This window comes from Danio aesculapii, chromosome 18, assembly GCF_903798145.1.
Source record: "Danio aesculapii chromosome 18, fDanAes4.1, whole genome shotgun sequence".
Classification (NCBI taxonomy): domain Eukaryota; kingdom Metazoa; phylum Chordata; class Actinopteri; order Cypriniformes; family Danionidae; genus Danio; species Danio aesculapii.
Window position 1 is genome coordinate 16,316,083 of NC_079452.1, and position 21,943 is coordinate 16,338,025.

Here is a 21,943-nt window from a genome sequence, read left to right on the forward strand (position 1 = left end):
ATGAATAGGACTCAAACCAGCTGAGTACTGTAAAACCCAATAAGTTAAGGCAACTCAAACCGTTTGAGTTCAAAAACTAATCTATATGAGTTCTGTGAACTTACACCATTTAAGTTGAAGTAATGAGGTATTTAATGAACTCATTACCTTCATCACTGAGTTCAAAACTCTTTTCAATTGAGTAGAATTAACTTTCAGTACATTTTGAGTTACCTAAACTTATTTCATTTGATAAAGTTTACTCTTGGGTTTTACAGTGTAATAGTTAATTGCACCAAAATTTGATTGCCATTTTTCTTCAGATTCAGTGTGAGAATGGTTTTTAATCTTGTGGCTCTTACAGAGGATGTCAGAGAGGGAGGGACTGAGGGCAGACTCCACCCACTTCACTTTAGCGGGAGCTCCATTTCGGATCTTGGGAGGCTCCATCCACTATTTTCGGGTGCCCAGGGCCCACTGGAGAGACCGGCTGCTGAAACTGAAGGCCTGTGGTCTCAACACTCTCACCACGTAAGACCAAGACATGCATTCAAAGGACAATTTTATTACTCACAATCTCCATATTATATATAAAAGCATCATCATACCCCAAAGCCACCACAGAAACCAAACCTGAAGCAGCATAAATGTTCAAAAATGTGTATTTACATAAACTGTTTAATGTAATTCCATAGCATTTTAACATTGAATTCTGAGCAGATAGAGACCCACTTTAGGGCCACCTTAAAGGTAACCTATTATGCAAAAATCACTTTTATAAGGGGTTTAAACACAGCTGTGTGGCACCATTGTGTGAATATAACCAGCTTATAAAGGTAAAATGTAATTAATTCAATTTTTTTTTATAATCGCGCTTCAAAAAAACTGTCTGCAGAAACACTTTGATTGGCATTCCTCCTTTATGAATGTTATCAGAGGGAGAAAGCCCCGCCCATTAGTGATGATTTCTCCCTCATTAGCATAAACAGCCCTAAGTGAGATGCAGTCGTCTGCCATTAGACATTTTCACACCGTATTTTGAGTTTTTCTCATAAAGATAACATTAGTTGTGTTTTGAATCAGAGCCGAAGCATAGGCATTTGTAGCTCCTCCCTCTTTTGGAAAGCACAATCTCATATGAATTTAAAGCGACAGTCACCGAAATGGCACAATTTGAATCAAAGCCTAAAAGGGGCAGTTTTAAAGAGTTATAAAACATTATTTGTGTGGTATTTTGAGCTGGAACTTAACACACACACACGCACGCACACACACTCTAGGGACGTCAGAGACTTATTTTACAAGGAGCATAATAGATCCCCTTTAAATGTGTTAAGATGACTTTATTCATATTAATTCTGTCCATCAGGTATGTGCCGTGGAATCTTCATGAACCGGAAAGAGGAGTTTATGTGTTTCAGGATCAGCTGGATCTGGAGTGAGTGATGTTTCTATATGTTCATTTAATGTACTATTACTCTTTCTGAAAATACTAGTAATAATAATTGGCTTCTGACCTCTGGAATCAAAGGCAGAACTGCTGTTGGATGTTTTCTCTTTTTCTAATCACTTTCTAGACGTTTATTAGTAAAAATCAAAGTAGATCAGCAGTTTCTGAAATACTCAGACCAACCCGTCTGACACAGACAGTCATGCTATGTTGACTTAAAATAATAGTTCACCCAAATATACATATATTACCCTATTATTCACTCACCCTTGATTCATTTTTGGTGTATATGATTTTTTTTTCTTTCAGACAAACAACTTCAAAGCTGATTTAGATTTTACCCTAGCTCTTCCATGTTGTGTAATGTTGTTGAGTAGTGGTCATTTTTTTAAGCTTTCAGAAGTGTATACACTTACCACCAGTGGCACTGACTTTGATTTGATTTGATTTGGGGGCCCTAAGCAATTCCAGGTATAGGGCATTAGCATTGAAACTCAAAACACTCTCTTTCTCTATAGATATTGTTTTCTCTGTTGATTCTGTTTTTTTTGTAAGTAAACTGAATGTTAACAATTTATTTTAAGTGGAATTTTTATCTTCTTTATGTAAAATGAAATAGAATAAATTCACAAATAAAAAACAAGTTCACAAACTGGGGTGCGTTTCCCAAAACCATCGTTAACCAACTAAGGTCTCAAGTTCTGTCGTTACGAACATAGTTTGTTGATTTGACGTTTCCTAAATCCGTCATTCCAACGAACGTTCACAAACTGCGTCGCAAACTTGTGCACTTGCCACTACACCTCTGGAGCTGCAGTTAGAAACAGGCTGTGTTCTATTCCCAGTTATCCCCTGTGCCCTATTAATTTCATAACATTCTAACATTTAAACTTGGAATGATTCAAAATAAAAAAGCATTAAAGTCATCACTCTTAGGTGTAATTTGCTTTCAAAGTATTTTTACAGTTCAGTTTTAGCAATCTTCATGTCTACTATTGCGCTCCCTTCGCAGTGCACTTTGAAAACATTGATGTCATTTTGAACACAGCCTCATGATGAAAGCTATAGTTGACCTATTATTTAAAAGCGGAATTTCTGTTACGTCTCCAAAGCTTTTGAAAACAAGAAACATAGCATACGTTAATGCTGTTAATTTATAGTGGGTTATTTACTAAGTTTCTGTACTGTATATGACATGGGCCTGTTGGTTAGAACATTTCTGCAGTGGTTTGCATGTGTCAAATTGTAAAAGTAGACTTCTCAAAAAAATAAATAAATAAATAAACAATATCCTACTTGATAATAATAATAATCGTCATCATCATCATTAATATTATTTTTAATGTAAGTTTTTTTTTCATTTCCTAATAAATAACCTCATTATTTATTTATGTATATGATTTATATGATATTAGAATACGTGTTAACTTTTGTAAGTGATTTAATATTTTAGTATAGAATATGTAATATGTGATATTTCCAATAATATTTGTCAAGGAAAACGAGTGCATGTTTATATCAAAAATAATATTGGATTTTTTTTTTTTTTTAAATACGTGTGCGTGTAAATGAAATATAATTTGCACAAATAAATTATGGGATTTTTCTCTAAAGAAGTTGTTACTCCACCTCGTTTAGAGCATCATTATGGGAGTTTTACGTTAAAACTTACGTGGTTCAAACGATGGATCTGCGACAGAGAAACTAGGGGTTTTCATCATCGTACTATGACAGTTCAGCCGCGAGTTACGTCGTTGTTTGGGAAACGCATCCCTGTACAGTTAATTAGCCATACTTGTGATTAGATTTTAATATTTACATGTGCAGTATGGAAGGAATGTTTCACTATTTATGGGGGCGTCTGGTTTTGAAAATAAGTAACAATGTTAAAATCTTAATGGTTAAAGACAGATTTTACAACATATGATGGAAAATGTATAAAACAGCTACAGGTATATGATTATTATAGACTTCTTCGCATTGTTCAGGCCCCCTAATTGCCCGGGGCCCTAAGTGGCTGCTTACCTCGCTTGTTGGTTAAGCCTGCCCCTGCTCACCACACATTTTGTTTACCAAAGTGTCTGTAAAACCTTGAAATGAAATAAAATGCAATTCATGAAAATTGTAGAAGCACAGTAAACAAACATTACACTCATATGAGAAAGACAACAAAAACAAATTGGAAAAACACTTCAAAACAGGAATTAAACACAAAAGTCTTACAAATAAACCTACAAAATGGGACACTAGGACGTGTCATGTGCCAACCATCTAAGATTTCAAGGACAACTCATGTACTTAATACACTTCATTGAACATCTACACATAGACATCACCTATATATACTATATAACTGCAGGTTAAGTGTTTGTATATATTAACTTTACTGTTAAAAGTTATACGTTACTAGTTAATTAGTTAAAGTTATTAGCGACTAATAAAGTTATGGTATAAACTTGAATTGAATGTGGTTATTTAATGTGTCAGTCTCCAATATTTTGGACTATTGTTTAGCTTGAAAGTTGGATCTCTATATTAATATACTGTATGTGTGCTGTTTTCTTCATATCAAGTCATTTTGTAGCTGTTAATCAATATCTAAAACTCTTTTGCTTGTATAAAGGGCGTACATTCGTCTTGCAGCTGAATTAGGTCTCTGGGTTATTCTGCGTCCTGGGCCATACATTTGTGCAGAATGGGATTTGGGTGGTCTACCAAGGTTAGTGCCTCACAAAAGTGTATATTTTCTGTTGATGTAAATGTATTTATTGTTGTTCGCTTTGGTATTTAAAGGGATAGTTCACCCAGAAATTAAATTTTGTCATTATTAACATGTTCCATGTCTTCCAAATATGTTCCAGATATACAGTTGAAGTCCGAATTATTCACCCTCCTGTGAATTTATTTGTCAAATATTTCTCAAATCATGTTTAACAGAGCAAGGAAATTTTCACAGTGTGTCTGATAATATTTGTTCTTCTAGAGAAAGTCTTATTTGTTTTATTTTGGCTAGAATAAAAGCAGTTTTGTTTTTTAACCATTTTAATGTCAATATTATTAGTCCCGCTTAAGCGAAATTTATTTTCGATAGTCTACAGAACAAACCGTCATCATACAATGACTTACCTAATTACGCTAACCTGCCTAATTAACCTAGTTAAGCCTTTAAATGTCACTTTAAGCTATTAAGCTAAGATATTGAATAATATCTAGTAAAATATTATGTACTGTCATCATGGCAAAGATAAAAGAAATGAGTTATTAGAAATGAGTTATTAAAAGTATCATGTTTAGAAATGCGTTGAAGAAATCTTCTCTTCGTTAAACAGAAATTGGGGAAAAATATATAGGGGCCAATAATTCAGAAGGGTTAATAATTCTAACCTCAACTGTATATTGAAGAACACTGGAAAAACAGCCATTGATTTCTATAGTTTTTTTTTTTGCTCATAATTATTCATAAATATAGTCATAATTAAATCGTAAATAAGTTTAGAACCACTTGTGATTAAATGTTAATTGAGGAAGTTTTTTGTAGGTAAACTATTCTTTCTTTATATCAAATTATTTAGCATTATTAATACTTTTTTCCTCTTGTTTTTGTCAGCTGGCTGCTGCAGGATAAGAAAATGAAATTAAGGACGACTTACTCGGGTTTCACAAGTGCTGTGAGCTCATACTTTGATAAACTCATTCCGAGAATCACACCACTCCAGGTGCCTTATTCTGTGATTTGATGATTTTATCAATCTTTATGATCTTGTTTTTTGGTTTTTACATTTTCTCCATTGCCCACCCTGCAGTATAAAAAAGGAGGCCCTATTATTGCAGTTCAAGTAGAGAATGAATATGGTTCATATGCAAAGGATGAGCAGTACCTGTCGTTCATCAAAGAGGTATGAAAGAAAATTAAATCATTATTACAATTATTATATGTTTTATTTCTTAACTACAGTTGAAGTCAGAATTATTAGCCCCCCATTGATTTTTTTTTTCTTTTTTAAATATTTCCCAAATGATGTTTAACAGAGCAAGGAAATTTTCACAGTATGTCTGATAATATTTTTTCTTCTGGAGAAAGTCTTATTTGTTTTATTTTGGCTAGAATAAAAGCAGTTTTTAATTTTATAAAAACTATTTTAAGGTCAAAATTATTAGCCCCTTTAAGCTATATTCTTTTTCGATAGTCTACAGAACAAACCATCGTTATACAATAACTTGCCTAATTACCCTAACCTGCCTAGTTAACCTAATTAACCTAGTTAAGCCTTTAAATGTCACTTTAAGCTGTAGGGAAGTGTCTTGAAGAATATCTAGTCAAATATTATTTAGTCATCATGGCAAAGATAAAATAAATCAGTTATTAGAAATGAGTTATTAAAACTAGTATGTTTAGAAATGTATTGAAAAAAATAACTTCTTTCCGTTGAACAGAAATTGGGGAAAAAAATAACCAGGGGGGCTAATAATTCTGACTTCAACTGTATATTCTCTTATGCCTACACAGTTTGCTTTCTAAATAATTAGGCATTATTGTCCCGGGGAATCTCAGAGCTTCTCATGACATCAGACAACCGGGAAGGGTTAAAATGTGGAGGCGTGGATGGAGGTATCATAAATCCAGTCTTTTTTAGTCTACCTATTGTTTGTTAATAATGTGCTGCTCATTTTTTGATATTATTAACTGGAGGAATATGGTTATGATGGTGTTTTGCAAATCATGTCATTAGGCTATTTAAAAGTTTTAGATTTTTACATATATATTTTGGAAAGATTTCTCTTATCGTAGCCAAGGCCGCATTTAATTTGCCTAAACAATTTATATAATACATTTATCCATGATTCTTTTTAATGAATAGAAAACAGCTAAATGATGCATTCATTTGAGAATAAAAAGAGTCATCTTTGATCAAATTATTGCATCTTTGCTACATTATTGGATTTACTTTTTGAAAATGAAAATAATAGACGGGTGGCAGGGTGGTTTAGTGGTTAGCACTGTTGCCTCACAGCAAGAAGGTTGCTGGTTCAAGGCCAAGCTGGGTCAGTTGGCATTTCTGTGTGGAGTTTGCATGTTCTCCCCATGTTCGTGTGGGTTTCCCTCCAGGTGCTTTGGTTTCCCTCACAGTCTAAAGACTTCCGCTATATGTGAATTGAATTAACTAAATTGGCTGTTGTGTATGTGTGTGAATGCGAGTTTATGGGTATTTTCCAGTACTGGGTCGCTGCGTAAAACATATGCTGGAATAGTTAGTGTTTCATTCCGCTGTGGTGATCCCTGATAAATAAAGGGACTAAGACAAAGGAAAATGAATGAATAAATGAAAATAAATGACCCAAATCTTTTACTTTAACTCTGTTTTTATTGATGTATATTAGAGTTACAGTAGCAAATATAAAGAATCAGTAAGATATCAGTTGTTCCAATCTAGTAGCAGAAAACAAAATTAGTTCATATTTTAATGAATTCTCTTTGAATCAAAAATCATTCAGTCATTAATTTTCTCTTTGGCTCAGTCCCTTTATTATTACGGGGTCGCCACAGCGGAATGAACCGCCAACTTATCCAGCACATGTTTTAAGCAGCGGATGCCCTTCTAGCTGCAACCCATCTCTGGGAAACATCCATACACTCTCATTCACACACATACACTACCGGCAATTTAGTCTACCCAATTCACCTGTACAGCATGTCTTTGGACTGTGGGGGAAACCGGAGCACCCAGAGGAAACCCACGCGAACATAGGGAGAACATGCAAACTCCACACAGAAATGCCAACTGACCCAGCTGAGGCTTGAACCAGCAACCTTCTTGCTGTGGGGCGACAGGACTACCTACTGCGCCACCGCGTCACCCCTGAATCAAACAGTACAATTATAAACTCTATGACCCCAAACTTTTAAACGGTAATATAGTTAAATAAAGCACATATTAAATTTAATTGAGTGTCACCTCTTCTAAAAGTCTTACAGACCGTGAACCTACAGAAACTGTCTTACGGTGATGTACAGCATTTGGCAGAACTGCAGGTCAGTAATAATTGTGGCATGTTTTCACATTTTTCCTAAAGCATTAAAAGGCCTGTGTCTGTATTTGTTGTTCACATATATACTAAATATGAAACATATTTTAAAGGCCAAAAAAAAGCTCCTATTCTTTCTGAACATTATATGTGATTATGAAATTTAGGCTTAATAATTAAGGAAATTATGCCATATTTATTTGCATAATAATGTTTTCTGTCATTAATTGTTTTTGTGTATTCATAGTGTATTAGTGTGTGTGAATGTGAGTCGGTATGGGGGTTTCCCAGTACCAGGTTGCGGTTGGAAGGGCATCCGCTGTGTAAAACATATGCTGGAATAGTTGGCGGTTCATTCCACTGTGGCGACCCCTGATAAATAAGGAACTAAGCCGAAGGAAAATGAATGGATGAATGAATGAATGAATGAATGAAACAAATACAAGTGAATAGATTTTTGCTGATCTTTAGTTAATCATGTGCAACACCGGCTCATTGGAAGTACATACTTCAGCCTACATTTTTGTGAAAGCCCAAAAACATGCTAAAACATACCTTTGACATTGATCATTGACAATGTTATTAGCAAGGACATATAATCAACAAATAAATGTCTTTAAAAGATTTATGTTAAATGAAACAAACCTGAATAAAAAACTTATCGAGAATAAAATTGAATTTAAATCACTTTAAATTTGGCGTTGAAGCTATAATGTCTTAGAGATGAGGGACACGATAGCATTGCATAACTTCTGAATTTAGTCAATCATTTGGGCAGTAAAGTTATAATACAAATGGGTGAATAAATAAATTAAAGGAACAAGGGGGTCAACAAATCAGTCACTAGATCTATACATATATAGTGCCCCTATATGGGATTAAAATTTGCTGTGAAAACGTACCTTGTATACATTTCTGGACCGCGCTAATTATGTAGCCAGAGCTACTTATGGCTGCATTTTATCTTTAAAACAAACGCTATGGGGGCGGTATGACACCGCTGACGGCTTCTGTTTTCTTTTGGCGCTACCAGCTGACCGCTTACCTCTGTGTGGACGGCTTTACAGCTGTTTTTAGTTTGCCCAGTAGCTCACTGCATATGTCACCAGACTTGAGGTTCAGAGAGGAGTTCACCGCGACGATGGGGTTCTAGTTCAGGGAAGAACAGTTCCAGAGAGCAGGTAAGACAAAAACAGAAGCCAAAAAAGTAAAATAAACAAGTAAATAACAGGGTGAGAATGTGGTAAAATCTGAAAACGTGGTAAAAATCAGGTGAGGGCTTTTCTTTTTCTGGATTGCTTTTAAAAACACTATCGGTTGGGTTTCGGGAAAGCAGTGGGCGGGTCAATCGGTGCTTTTAAAAACAATATCACTTGGATTTAGGGAAGGGGGTGATTGGGTCAGTTAATCGGTTGGTCAGTCAGTCGACAGTGGCCTCTGCTGGATTTACGTGAGAAAAGCAGGTGCGAATGACTCTCGCTAGAGAAATTAGAAATCTGTACACAGCACCCTCTAGTGGATTCGCAAAAATCCGCGAAAAAATTTTTTCGCGTATCCGCGAGAGGCCGCTGTCCACGCTTTTTCCCACGCCGTTCTTGCGTAAACCCGCTGGAGGCCGCTGTTGAACGACCTTCCGCCTGTCTGCCTGGATGACAGAATGATTGAGCGTGCGACTGGCCAATCGGCTGACCCACCCTCCTCCGTCCCTAAACCCAACCAACAATGATTCACAAAAGCCGTCCAAAAAAAGAAAAGCCCTCGTCTGATTTTACCATGTTTTCGGATTTTGACCACAGTCTCACCCTGTGATGAACTTGTTCGCTTCATTTTTTGGATTTTGTTTTTGTTTTGTTACCTGATTTCTGGAACCGCTCTTTCCCGGACTCGAACCCGGTCGTCGTCGTGGTCAGCTCCTCTCTGCGTCTCGAGTCCGCCAAAGTACACGAAGAGCTAACCGGACAAACTGATTGCAGCGGGAAAGCCCTCCACACGGAGGCGAACGGCCGGCCGGCAAGCGCCGAAAGGAACGGCGTCACACCGCCTCGCAGCGTTCACTTAAAAAAATGAAATGCAGCCGTAGTACCCCCGTCGATGTATTTCGCAGTCTCCAGAAACGTCCACGGGACTACGTTTTCAGAATGAGCCTGGGTTGCAATAATGAGCCTCGTTTGAAATTCCACCCCATCCTGGCACCGGGCCAACATCAAATAAAAAGCACCCTCTAGTGGATTTATCATCTGAAACATGCAATGACACATACCTGTGCCTGTAGCAACGTATTTTACATTTAACATTAGGCTGAGGCGTGTATTTCCAATGAGTCTGGGCTGCAGAAAGATTACCTGCTACAAATGCATATGCAAATCCTCATAGTAGTTTAGAAAAACCAAAAGAGGATTGACCCCGGCACAGGCTTGTTTTTTGACCGTGAGAGCATTTTCTGTTCTGCAGCCACAGAAGCCGCTGATGGTGATGGAGTATTGGTCTGGCTGGTTTGATGTCTGGGGAGAACTGCATCATGTTTTCTCCGCACAAGGTAAAGGATCAGCTTCAGGAAAATAGGCATCTGGATATACAAGTCTACCTCTCTTTTGCATGAAACATTGGATACATATGTATAAACTTCTCATTGGCCACTTTATGAGGTTTGCCTGCTACTATGTTGGAACTTAGGGTTAGGGTGCCTTTAACAAAAAAAAGTGTTGCTCACCAAATATATATTGTGTGTTGTTGTTCACCATATATATTAAAGACTGTTCATCAGGTTACGTATTTTTACTGTAGCATTTTACATTTTGCTTTTTTACCATTGCAATCATGACCATTTTTTACAGAGTAAGGTCATAGAGGGATGTTTATTGTCAGCTGCATTACTGTCAGTTGTGGTGTTAAACTGATGCTCACTCGGTACTAAGTTGCAAAGAGTTTGTTTATTTTAAATTACGACCCTACCATCCATACAGGGCTGGCGCGTCCATGAGGGTGGCGTCCGCGACACCTCCCTCACCACCCGCGTCCTCAACAGATATATGTCCTAGGGCGGCAGAATAGAGTAGGCGGCGTCCGCGACACCTCCCTCACCACCCGCGTCTTCAAGTTATATCCGCGACCCGGTCCTCATTTTGCTAACGAGTCACTTTCGTTTTCACTTTTGGGTTGAGGGCGGCGTGATCGTCCTTTGCCTGGAGCGGTAGTTCAGCTTGCTCCGGCCCCGCATCCATATGTTGAAAATCAAGACTCGTGAGACCAAGCAAACTGTTTTCTAGTATTCTGTTGATGAGTATCCTTAGTTCGTTATCAGCATATTTTTCGGACCATTCTCTGTGATCATTAGTAATGTTTGTGTAGGAAAATCCCAGTAGATCAGCAGTTTATAAATTACTCAGACCAGCTCGTTCGGCACCAACAATCATGCCACATTCCCAGTCATTTAAATTTCTTCAATTCATTGCCAACGCCATTTAATCCAGTGGAATGTTTTATCAACTGCAATGTCGACTTCTAGAGTCCCTCAATAGCTGGTTTCCACTTTTGATAGGTACACAGTTTTTACAATTAAGATTGTGTGTGTTTCTAACATTATTTGAATGAACCACAAAGCACTTTCTGGAACTATTTGAATCTGTTTGGACTTTTGTTGTCGTAACTTTGGTCTTTACCACATCTACTTGCCTATGCTAGTTCCTGCTATGTGATTGGCTGATTAGATATTTGATTTATAAAGGGATAGTTCAGTCACAAATAAAAACGTACTCACTGTTTACCCACCCCCTAAGTCGTGAACAAAAAAATCTTTATTTTTTTTTTTACCATTGAACAAAAAATAAGATATGATAAATAAAACAGTAAATACGGAGAATGTTGGAAACCGGTGACCGTTGACACCCACAGTAGGAAAAATAAAGTAACTGGTCACCGGCAACTCTCACATGGTCGCCCACTGAAGCTAAGCAGGGCTGCGCCCGGTTAGTATCTGAATGGGAGACCACATGGGAAAGCTAGGTTGCTGCTGGAAGTGGTGTTAGTGAGACCAGCAGGGGCCGCTCAACCTGTGGTCTGGGGGGTCCTAATGCCCCAGTATAGTGAAGGGGACTCTATACTGTTCAGTGAGTGCAGTCTTTCGGATGAGACGTTAAACTGAGGTCCTGACTGTCTGTGTTCGTTAAAAATCCCAGGATGTCCTTCGAAAAAGAGTAGGGGTTTAACCCCGGCATTCTGGCCAAATTTAATCTCTGTCCATCATGGCCTCCTAATCATTCCCATATCATAATTGGCTTCATCACTCTATCTCCTCTGCACCAATCAGCTGGTGTGCGGTCTTTCGCAATATGGCTGCCGTCGTGTCATCCAGGTGGATGGGGGGGGGATCCTGGGGGAGATGAGGAGATTCCCCCCAATGTGTAAAGTGCTTTGAATGTTCAGAAAAGCGTTATATAAATGTAAGGAATTATAATAATAATTATTATTATTACCTCTTTTGGTTTTAAAGGTCCTATGAAATAAAAATAAAGTTTTTTAGATGTTAGTATCAATATTGTTAGTTTTTAGGATATCTATAAGCTAGTGCACACCAAAACAGTGACATTTGTGTTTATAAGATATACAACTGATATAAACATGTAAAGTAGTTTGTCACTTCCGCCTAAATGGATCAACTGTTTTGTTCACGTCACCTCATACTTCAGTTTCTCATCAAATCGTGACCAATCAAATGCTCTCTAGTATCTGACATGCCCCGCCCTCTTCAAGACGCTTTTCATTTGATGCGATTTAGCTCAACCACTCTCGCTGGCATAGCTGTGATAAAACAAAACACTACTGGCTGTTTTTTAAAGGGTCCCACGCTCTCTTCGTGTTTCGGTTGAGATTACTTCAAACATCAAACAAAGAACTTCACAGGATCTTTAACAGAAAAAAGCAACTCAGCCTAGTGGAGGAGTAAAAAATGATGACAGAATTTTAGGTGAACCGACACTTTAACAAACAGTTGAGCAGGTGAACCTAATTAGTGTATGAGTGTAAATTCTGCTGTCTTATAGATTCTGCTTTGTGTTTGCGTCTCTTCTGTTATGACAGAAATGATCTCCATAGTCCGAGAGCTTCTGGATCGCGGCGTCTCCATCAATTTTTACATGTTTCATGGAGGGAGCAGCTTTGGATTTATGAGCGGAGCAGTTGATTTGGGCACCTACAAACCACAGACAAGCAGCTATGGTTAGTAGTTTTGATAATCATGCCCACATGAAAAATAAAAATAGTAATTTATGCTAAATACACTCTTGGTTTTAAACCATACTGTAGTAAAGTATGTTATACTGCATATATTATAGTGTATATTCTACTCTTTGTTAATGAATGCTACAGCATGTGGTAGTAATAACTATAGTATACTGTTGTATATTTCAGTTTTTACTACAGTAAACTGTGCAGTATTGTGGTTTCATATACTTGGGTAATTGGGTAATTTGTTTATACACCCACCGACCACTTTTTTAGGTACACCTCAATAGTATCGGGTTGGACCCCCTTTTGTCTTTAGAACTGCTTTAATCCTTTGTGGCATAGATTCCATAAAATACTGGAAATATTCCTCAGAGATTTTGCTCTATATTGACATGATAGCATCACGCAGTTGCTGCAGATTAGTCAGCTGCACAATTATTATGCGAATCTCCCGTTCCACCATATCCCAAAGGGGCTCTATTGGATTGAGCTCTGGTGACTTTGGAGGCCATTTATGTACAGTGAACTCATTGTCATGTTCAAGAAATCAGTCTAAGATGACATGATTCTTTATGACATGGCGTGTTATCCTGCTGGAAGTAGCCATCAGAAGATCAGTCTTGCCATTCTGGTTCAGCTCGAACCAGTCTGGCCATTCTCCCCTGACTTCTGGCATCAACAAGGCATTTGTGCCCACAGAACTGCCGCTCACTGGATATTTTCTCTTTTTCGGACTGTTCTCTGTAAACTCTAGAGATGGTTGTGCGTGAAAATCCCAGAAGATCAGCAGTTTCTGTCATACTCAGACCAGCCCGTCTGGTACCAACAATCATACCATGATCAAAGTCACTAAAATCACCTTTCTTCCCCATTCTGATGCTCGGTTTGAACTGCAGCAGATCGTCTTGACCATGTCTACATGCCTAAATGCATTGAGTTGCTGCCATGTGATTGGCTAATTAGACATATGCGTTAACGAGCAGTTGGACAGGTGTTCCTAATAAAGTGGAAGGTCAGTGTATTACTATAGGTGTTGTTTTACCATAGCAACTATAGAATTACCACAACAGATTAATTAATTTACTTTACTTTAGTATGGTTCAGAAACACCATAGTATTTACTATAAATTACTATAGTGTATTTCCATGGAGGCGACCACTGTATAAAATAAAGCAATTTAGAGATTTTTTAACGAAATTAATACTTTCATTAAGAATAGAAGTAGTAAATACATTAAAAAAATACAGTAAAAGGCATAAATAATCTCAGAAACAGTTCTGTTTCAGATACTTTTGAACTTTCTATTCATCAAACAATCCTCAAAAAATACTGTATAATTGTTTGTTCAAAATATTAAGCAACACAATCAGCATATTAAATTAATTTCTGAAGTGTCGTGACTCTGAAGACTAAAATTTAATATTAAATATTAATATTTAAATTTAATTTTATATTTTTAAAATAAAAAATTTAAATAGTATAATAATAATAATAATAATAATAATAATAATAATAATAATAATAAAAAGTAACTTAAACTACCGTTAAGTAGTTATTTTAAACCGTTATAGCAAACATTTAACAATATTTAATTTTGTTCAAAAATTAAAATACAGTTGTAGTGGGTTATAACAGCTGTATAAGCTATAAAGACTTGTAACTATTTTTATTTAGTTAAATTTACAATAAACAACACAGATAAAAGAAAATATTAACTACAAAGAGTCAGGAGAAAGACTTTACACAATCATAACAATTTGAAGTGGTATATAGTACACAGCTATAATAGATACTTTATACATACATACCACCATATAGTATATTTATATATATATATATCTGAGTTTATATATACCACCATATATGTACACACATATCAGTGCATAGAATTTTTTACCCAAACCTTTTGAATTGTAGTGTACAAGTTTACTTTAGTTTATTTACTTTTTTTGCACAAGGACAATACCCAACATTACATTAACCTATTTTTAATCACAGGCAAGATGCATGCTGTCAGGTTATAGCAAAATGTTAATTTGTAGACAGGTTGGTGTTGTTTATAGAGTTATTTGTGTGTGTGTATGTGTGCGTGTGTGCGTGCATGTGTGTGTGTAAATTGATTGTGATTTTACTTTTAGTGAAGATCTACTAAATGACTTCCCATCATCTGTGTCTGTCTTAGATTATGATGCTCCACTGACTGAAAGCGGCGATTATACAACCAAGTATCATCTCTTGAGGAGTCTGCTGAGCTCCTACAGCAGTACGTTTCTACACTGTTGCCTCTTAATCTGTTATTTAAAAATGAATTCATGTGTTTTTACGTCTGTCTTTCTCTGTTTTATGACAGAAGAGGCGATAATAGAGCCGCCGGCTGTGCAGAGCAAAAGAGTGTACCAGCCGGTGGTTGTTACGCAGCACATTTCACTATGGGAGAGTCTTCAGTGTGTAGAAACAGTAAGATAAATGAAGCTACTATTATATATTTTTTCTTACTTAAAGGGTTAGTACTTCTATAAATTACGATTCTGCCATTTTTTTACGCAGCTCCTACAAATCTTTCATTCATCTTTAGAACATTTTGTTTTTATTTTTGTTCACCCATTGACATTTTACATGCAGTAAGTAAAGTTATTAAGCTTCAGAGAGGTTAAAAAGTTGGTATATTGTAAACGTTATCTGTATGAATCAAACATATATATTTACTCATAAATGTATGTATACATATATATATACATATATATATATTTATGTATATATTTATGTATGTATGTATATACATATATATATATATATATATATATTTTTTTTTTTTTTTTTTTTTTTTTTGTCTTATTTTTTATCAATTAATTACTTATGTTATTTAATATTTTCTACATTGACACTTTTTATTTGTTATAGTTAAAATATTAAATAAAATAAATAATAATAAATTAATTAAAACAAAAAGATTTTAAACATTGTTTTACTTCATAATTTTTATTAATTTATTATTTATTTTATTTCATATTTTTACATTGATTCTGTTTATTCTTCATTTCTGGACAGTATTGGTTTCTTTTATTATTATCATTAATATTGTTATAACATATAACAAAAATGTTTGACAGAATTTGGGACAATTCTTTTATTGATTTTGCTGGAAAAAAGCAAAATCCTGATATTAATTGCACCCCTAGTTCAAAATACACGCAAGAGCAGGTTGCTAGATTTACGACACCAACAAAGGCTGATTTAAACCGTGTTGTAAATAACAGCAATTGATATATTAGAAGCAGTTTCTAGTTCTTGAGGGGTTGGAGGTTAAATTCCAGGAGTTTTCCGGGAGACAAAACAAAACGGGAGATGGGTCTCAAATACGGGAGACTCCCGGGAAATACGGGAGAGTTGGCAGGTATCTGCTCACCTAATGTTTAGGTTTGAAATGTTTATGCTATTTACTAATTAATAACCACCTCATGTGGAACTCTGAATCTGTGTCTCATTTCGGAGTCTGCTACTGTCCACCGGAGGTCGCATTTTCAGTCTCGGACGCATGCTTTGAGAGCCTTGACTGAATGAATGAAATACGCTGTTTTCCGTCAAGGCAACCTGAGGTGCTGAAATATAACTGGCTAAACTAGCATTGGGTGGGTTAAATGACCAAAACAAAGACAGCTGCTCTGGCACGTAACGCATATTTTCAAAGCAGAATATCTGATTTCAGCTCTGTTTCAATGTTCACTTAGCATGATTCTTAAATATCTGCAAATGTATAATGGTATTTTTATGCTTTAGAAGAGTCAAAAACTTACACACAGCACCTTTAATTGATTTGAGCCTTTGTTTCATCATTGATACATTGTTTTATCATTAAAAATCCACTGTTTCACTGAGAAATACATCACATTCTGGAAGAAAAGGGTTTTGAATATTGTCGTACAATAGGAAAAATTGAAAAAAGAAAACAAATTTGGGAAGAAAGAGAGTAAAACCAATATTTGTTCTACAGAGTTTCCAGGCTGATGATCCTGTCAGTATGGAGAATCTTCCAGCAAACAACAATAACGGTCAGTCCTATGGATACACACTCTATCAAACGGACATTTATTCAGGTGGAGAACTCAACTCAAGAAATCATGTTCGTGACAGAGCTCTAGTAAGATCTTTTCCTTTCCATGTTGGCCTGCGTGTCACATTGGATATTATGATGATTAACATTATTTAATTAAGGATTTAATTCTGATTCATAATGTGTCTTTTGAAGGTGTTTATTGACAGAGAACTCATCGGCGTTTTGGACTATAGAACTCAGAAAGTTAAAATACCTCAGAGTAAGGTAAATCTTATGTGCTGTTGTTGGTATATTACAGTTTTACAACAGGTTGGAACTAAAGTTGCAAAAAAAATCCTTCTGGGAGGAAAAAAAACTTATTTTATGATACATCAAATTTGATACTTATTTGATGTAAAACAATTGGGGCTCTATTTTAATGGTCTAGGCGAAAAGTCTAAAGCGCAGGGTGCAAAAAAGCATTAAAGGGGTGTCCGAATCCACTTTTGCTATTTTAAGGTGCATGGTCTAACAGGGTTGTGCTTATTCTCTTACAGAGTTATAGGTGTGTTTTGAGTCTCATCTCCCATTCTCTTTAAAAGTCAGTTGCATTACGCCATGGTGCATTTGCTATTTACATGGTGGACTTTATAAGTGGAAAAACTGAAGGCTTCACTACTGAGAAAACAGTTAAACAGACCATCTGCAGTAAGGATAAAGAACGAGCCTCCTTCAATCAGCCTTTTTACTTTCTCTTTCTCTCGTTCGTGGATAAGGAAATGGTGTTGTACACTCCACTGAAGACATCCATTAACCTACATATTTAATTTTGTTTGTTAAGCGTAAAGATTTGTTTCAAAACTATTTCTAAATTCTGTTCTAATTTCCAGCAAACAAATAAATGAGCAATAATAATGAAGTGTGGTCAAAAAACTGAGTTATATCCTAATACACATGCTATGCCCTATATAGTCCAAAACCTGACAGGTGGACAAATCTAAGCTTATTTTTAATAAAACTATTTAAAATATGTTCATAATAAATAATACTAATGATGATAATAATAACATTATACAAAAGCAAGTCGTCATGAATAAACTGAAAAAGTCCCCTGACATGAAGAAGGCATGGAGGCTGTGGTTTTTATATTTATGTAGAAAAAATATTTTTTGTAACAATTTAATCCTTTAATTCTTTTTCATATGTAAAAATATTTGCGCATTGCAGTACATTCTGTGTGTCTCTACACTGGACTTTAGACCTGCTTTCAGCTGATCTATTGCACAGTCTATTTTAGTTCCTCAAAATAGCAACGCACCAGCAATGCACCTTACCACACCTCCTTTCTAGACCGGAACACCCATGAGTCCACAAAGTGGCGTAAAAGTGGCAAAAAGTGGCCTTAATGTGCAGGGTGTATGATAGGGCCCTTGGTCTTTGCAAGGCACTAAACATTATTTACAACAATTATTGCTTGCAATCCTGTTAAATATGAACTAAAATATATAATAAATAATATGTTTTATATATAAAACATATTATCAACAATATTATTTAAATTATTATTTTATATATAAAACATATTATTTATATATATATATATATATATATATATATATATATATATATATATATATATATATATATATATATATATATATATATATTTATTTATTTTTTTATTTTTTTTTTTATTGTATTTACTTTATCTTATTTTTATTAATTAAATATTTATTTTATTTAATAATTTTATATTGATTTGATTTAATCCTTTCTGGTCATTTTTATAATATATAATATTTGTTTAAAATCAATATAACACATATTTTAACAGATTTTGACACAACTTGAGAACTTTTAAACCATATTGTAACTAAAGTTGCAAAAAAAATCCCTCTTAAAGTAAAAAAAAAAATCATATATATGATACTTTTTTAAAAATGTATGCAGTAAAACATTATATATATATATATATATATATATATATATATATATATATATATATATATATATATATATATATATATATATATATATATATATAGCATTATTATTTATTTAATTTTTAAAGTAACAAGTAAATAATTCAGGAGTTAAATGTGAGTTAAAAGTGGAGTTAAAAATCTAACACTTCATCTGACAATATGTTATAAGAAGAATTAATATTTAGCTAAGTTAGTGCATTTGCTTATTTGTAAAGTGTACCCCAAAAATAGCATCAACATCAAACATAGTATTATGATTTAGATAATATAGTTAATATTAATTATAACTTAATTAACTAATAATATTATTAATTGCTATTATAACACATTCTTAATACTCATAATTATTACAACATTCCCTATATAACCGTGTGCTAATTACATCTTAAAAAATGATTTATTGTGCACTTCACAGAGTGAAAGGACCTTGAGTTTGCTGGTTGAAAACTGTGGTCGAGTAAATTATGGTCCAGCCCTCGACAGCCAGCAGAAAGGTTTGGCTTTTCACCTTTAATTTTAACATCATGATACTGTACTGATAATGTATGAGCAGCTGTGTAGTGACACTTAAATTATTATTATTTTCATCTACACAGGCCTTGTTGGAGATATAACTCTGGAAAATGTACCTCTGAAAAAATTCACCATGCACTGTTTGGACATGAAGCCGGGGTTCATAAACAGGTTAATTATCAGTATTTGTCTGTTTAAAGTGCTGGGTAACTTAAGGGGCTCCTATTTTACCTCTTTTACAAGATGCAAGAGAAGTCTTTGGTGTCTCCAGAATGTGTCTGTAAAGTTTCAGCTCAAAATACCAATCGCATCATTTATTTTACCCTGCTCAAATTGTCAATTTTGGGGTCAGAGGAAATTGTAGCTGTTTTTGTAGCCTGTGCCTTTAAATGCAAATGAGCTGGTTTTCCCCACCCAAACATGCACTCATTTATTAACGTTATAAACTTGTAAAAGTCATTCTTGAGGTGCAGCTGATCACAGAGAGTTGGAACAGATCTTTTAATTCAAGTTTTTTTTAGCCAATCCTGTTCTGTGAACGTGATTATAAGTGTTAATATGTTGACATGCTAATATACGGCTGTCAATCAATACGATGGGTGGGTAAAACCTCAGTCCTACATTATGTTGCAGTGGGCCTCAAAGTCATTGGGATTTGAATCTATATTAACCTCAGGAAATTTAAATAAATTGACACACACTTTACTTAAAGATCTGTTTAAACAGCTTCTAAAAGTTGATTTTGCAACACAAGAGCCCTTTAAGCTGTGAGAGGAAGTGACATAACAGGTTTATCTGGCATCTAAAAACAAAACCACATCTCACCTCAGATGAATTATAATCAAGATACAATATTTTTGCTACATAAATAAAAATGTATGTGTTATTATTTACTTTGATACTTCTAAACTTACTACCTACTAAATATTTGACTATTACCAAGTCCCTTTAAGGCAAGTCATTTCACTCGGCGGCCATCTTTGAAACGTATGCTCGGGCATTCTGTTTGAATGGGAAAACAATAAATTTTCCTAAATTGTTTGCTACATTTACGATTAAATTTCATATTAGGAATGACCAATCAAATTAAACAACAACTGTCTCTTTAGTTTCATTTCTAAACGTTCAAATCACACAAAATCTGCAAAAACCCACGTCTGATCCAAGCCCCTCCCCCAGTGAATCCTCAGTCTATAAATGATCACTGATTGGCTCCTGTACTAAAAGGCGGGGCTTAATTTCCCATATTTGCCCTTATACTTTTCCCCATTCAAAACTATACAAGTCCTGTGTATTCTATAGTCTTTGCTATTACCCTACTATTGTCTGTACAAAAGCTAAAGTTTGATGAGCTTAATTTTAAAGGGATAGTTCCCCCAAAACTGCTGAGTTAAACTGTTCATGTAAAGTTTAACATTTTTCAAATTTTGTATTTTTATAAGCCTGCAGTCTCGGAAATGGACATCTGTTGGTGAAAAGCCCACCTATCCTGCGTTTTTCAGAGGATCTCTAGTAGTGGATCAACCCACAGACACTTTTGTTAAGCTGCCAGTGAGTATTCTGCTGAATTCTAGAAGAGATACAGCTGCGGATACTTGCATCAATAATCAATATAGCATAATTTTCGTGACTCTGTACAACAATAATTAATATTTTGACATTATTGTGAGGGTTGGGGTGGTGGTAGGTGTTAATATAATACAAATTAATGAGTAATTTAATAAATTAAATGAATAATACTTGGCATAAGTTTTGTTTTTACATTGCTGTGAGGGTTGGGTTTAGGATTTGGAGTGGGGTAGATGGTAAAAAAACAGTTTATTGGGTAATTTAATAAATAATATAAATAATACTCAATATAACTACTGTTTTTACATTATTGTGATGGTTGGGTTTAGAGAATGGGAGGGGGTAAACGTTAATAAAATACAATTAACAAGTTATTTATTAATTCTCAGTAACTTCCGGCTGCTACTGTATCCGTTTTAGCAACAACCATTTCATTTCAGTGTTTTCACATTGGCTTTTTGTCCTCGCCTGACAGCTTTAGGATACAAAAGGCACCAAAAAATATCTTGTTGTTTAATATTTCTCACAGAATTGGAGTAAAGGAGTGGTTTTTGTGAATGGACAAAATCTTGGACGCCATTGGTCAGTTGGTCCTCAGAAAGCACTATATCTACCAGGACCCTGGCTCAAGAGTGGAGAAAATGAGGTGAATTACTGCATGTAAATACAGTTGAAGTCAGAATTATTAGCCCTCCTGTAAATATATTTTCGTTTTCATTTCCCAAATGATGTTTAACAAATCAAGGAATTGTTGACAGTATTTCCTTTAATATTTTTTCTTCTGGGGAAAGTCTTATTTGTTTTATTTCGGCTAGAATAGAAGTTTTTCAAAACTATTTTAAGCTCAATATTATTATTCCCCTTAAGCAATATTTGTTTTTGATTGTCTAATGAACAAAAGCACTATTATACAACAATGTGCCTAATTACCCTAACTCACATAGTTAACCTAATTAGTACTAGTATCTTGAAAAATATCTAGTGAAATATTATTTACTGTCATCATGGCAAAGATAAAATAAATCAGTTATTAGAAATGAGTTATTAAAACTATTGTTTAGAAATGTGTTGAAATCACAAGGGGGCTAATAATTTTGGAGGACTAATGATTCTGACTTAAATTGTATACAGTTGAAGCCCTCTTGTGAATTTTCTTTTTTGGTATT

The 21,943-nt window shown here is 34.9% G+C and overlaps 1 protein-coding gene across 2 annotated transcripts in view; it reads left to right on the top strand.

The window, feature by feature from the left end:
- Positions 1–21,943, top strand: part of glb1l2 (galactosidase beta 1 like 2) — a 30,119-nt gene that overhangs the window by 6,016 nt on the left and 2,160 nt on the right. For both annotated transcript variants that reach the window (XM_056478658.1, XM_056478657.1), the window contains exons 2-18: positions 344–510; positions 1,349–1,417; positions 4,053–4,148; positions 5,037–5,145; positions 5,233–5,325; positions 5,957–6,038; positions 7,396–7,460; positions 9,905–9,989; positions 12,530–12,667; positions 14,860–14,940; positions 15,028–15,134; positions 16,669–16,815; positions 16,924–16,995; positions 19,111–19,189; positions 19,292–19,379; positions 20,651–20,759; positions 21,307–21,423. In XM_056478658.1, the coding sequence (XP_056334633.1) occupies positions 347–510; positions 1,349–1,417; positions 4,053–4,148; positions 5,037–5,145; positions 5,233–5,325; positions 5,957–6,038; positions 7,396–7,460; positions 9,905–9,989; positions 12,530–12,667; positions 14,860–14,940; positions 15,028–15,134; positions 16,669–16,815; positions 16,924–16,995; positions 19,111–19,189; positions 19,292–19,379; positions 20,651–20,759; positions 21,307–21,423 (1,701 nt within the window). In that variant the 5' untranslated portion in view covers positions 344–346. The remainder of the gene's footprint in view (positions 1–343; positions 511–1,348; positions 1,418–4,052; positions 4,149–5,036; positions 5,146–5,232; positions 5,326–5,956; positions 6,039–7,395; positions 7,461–9,904; positions 9,990–12,529; positions 12,668–14,859; positions 14,941–15,027; positions 15,135–16,668; positions 16,816–16,923; positions 16,996–19,110; positions 19,190–19,291; positions 19,380–20,650; positions 20,760–21,306; positions 21,424–21,943) is intronic.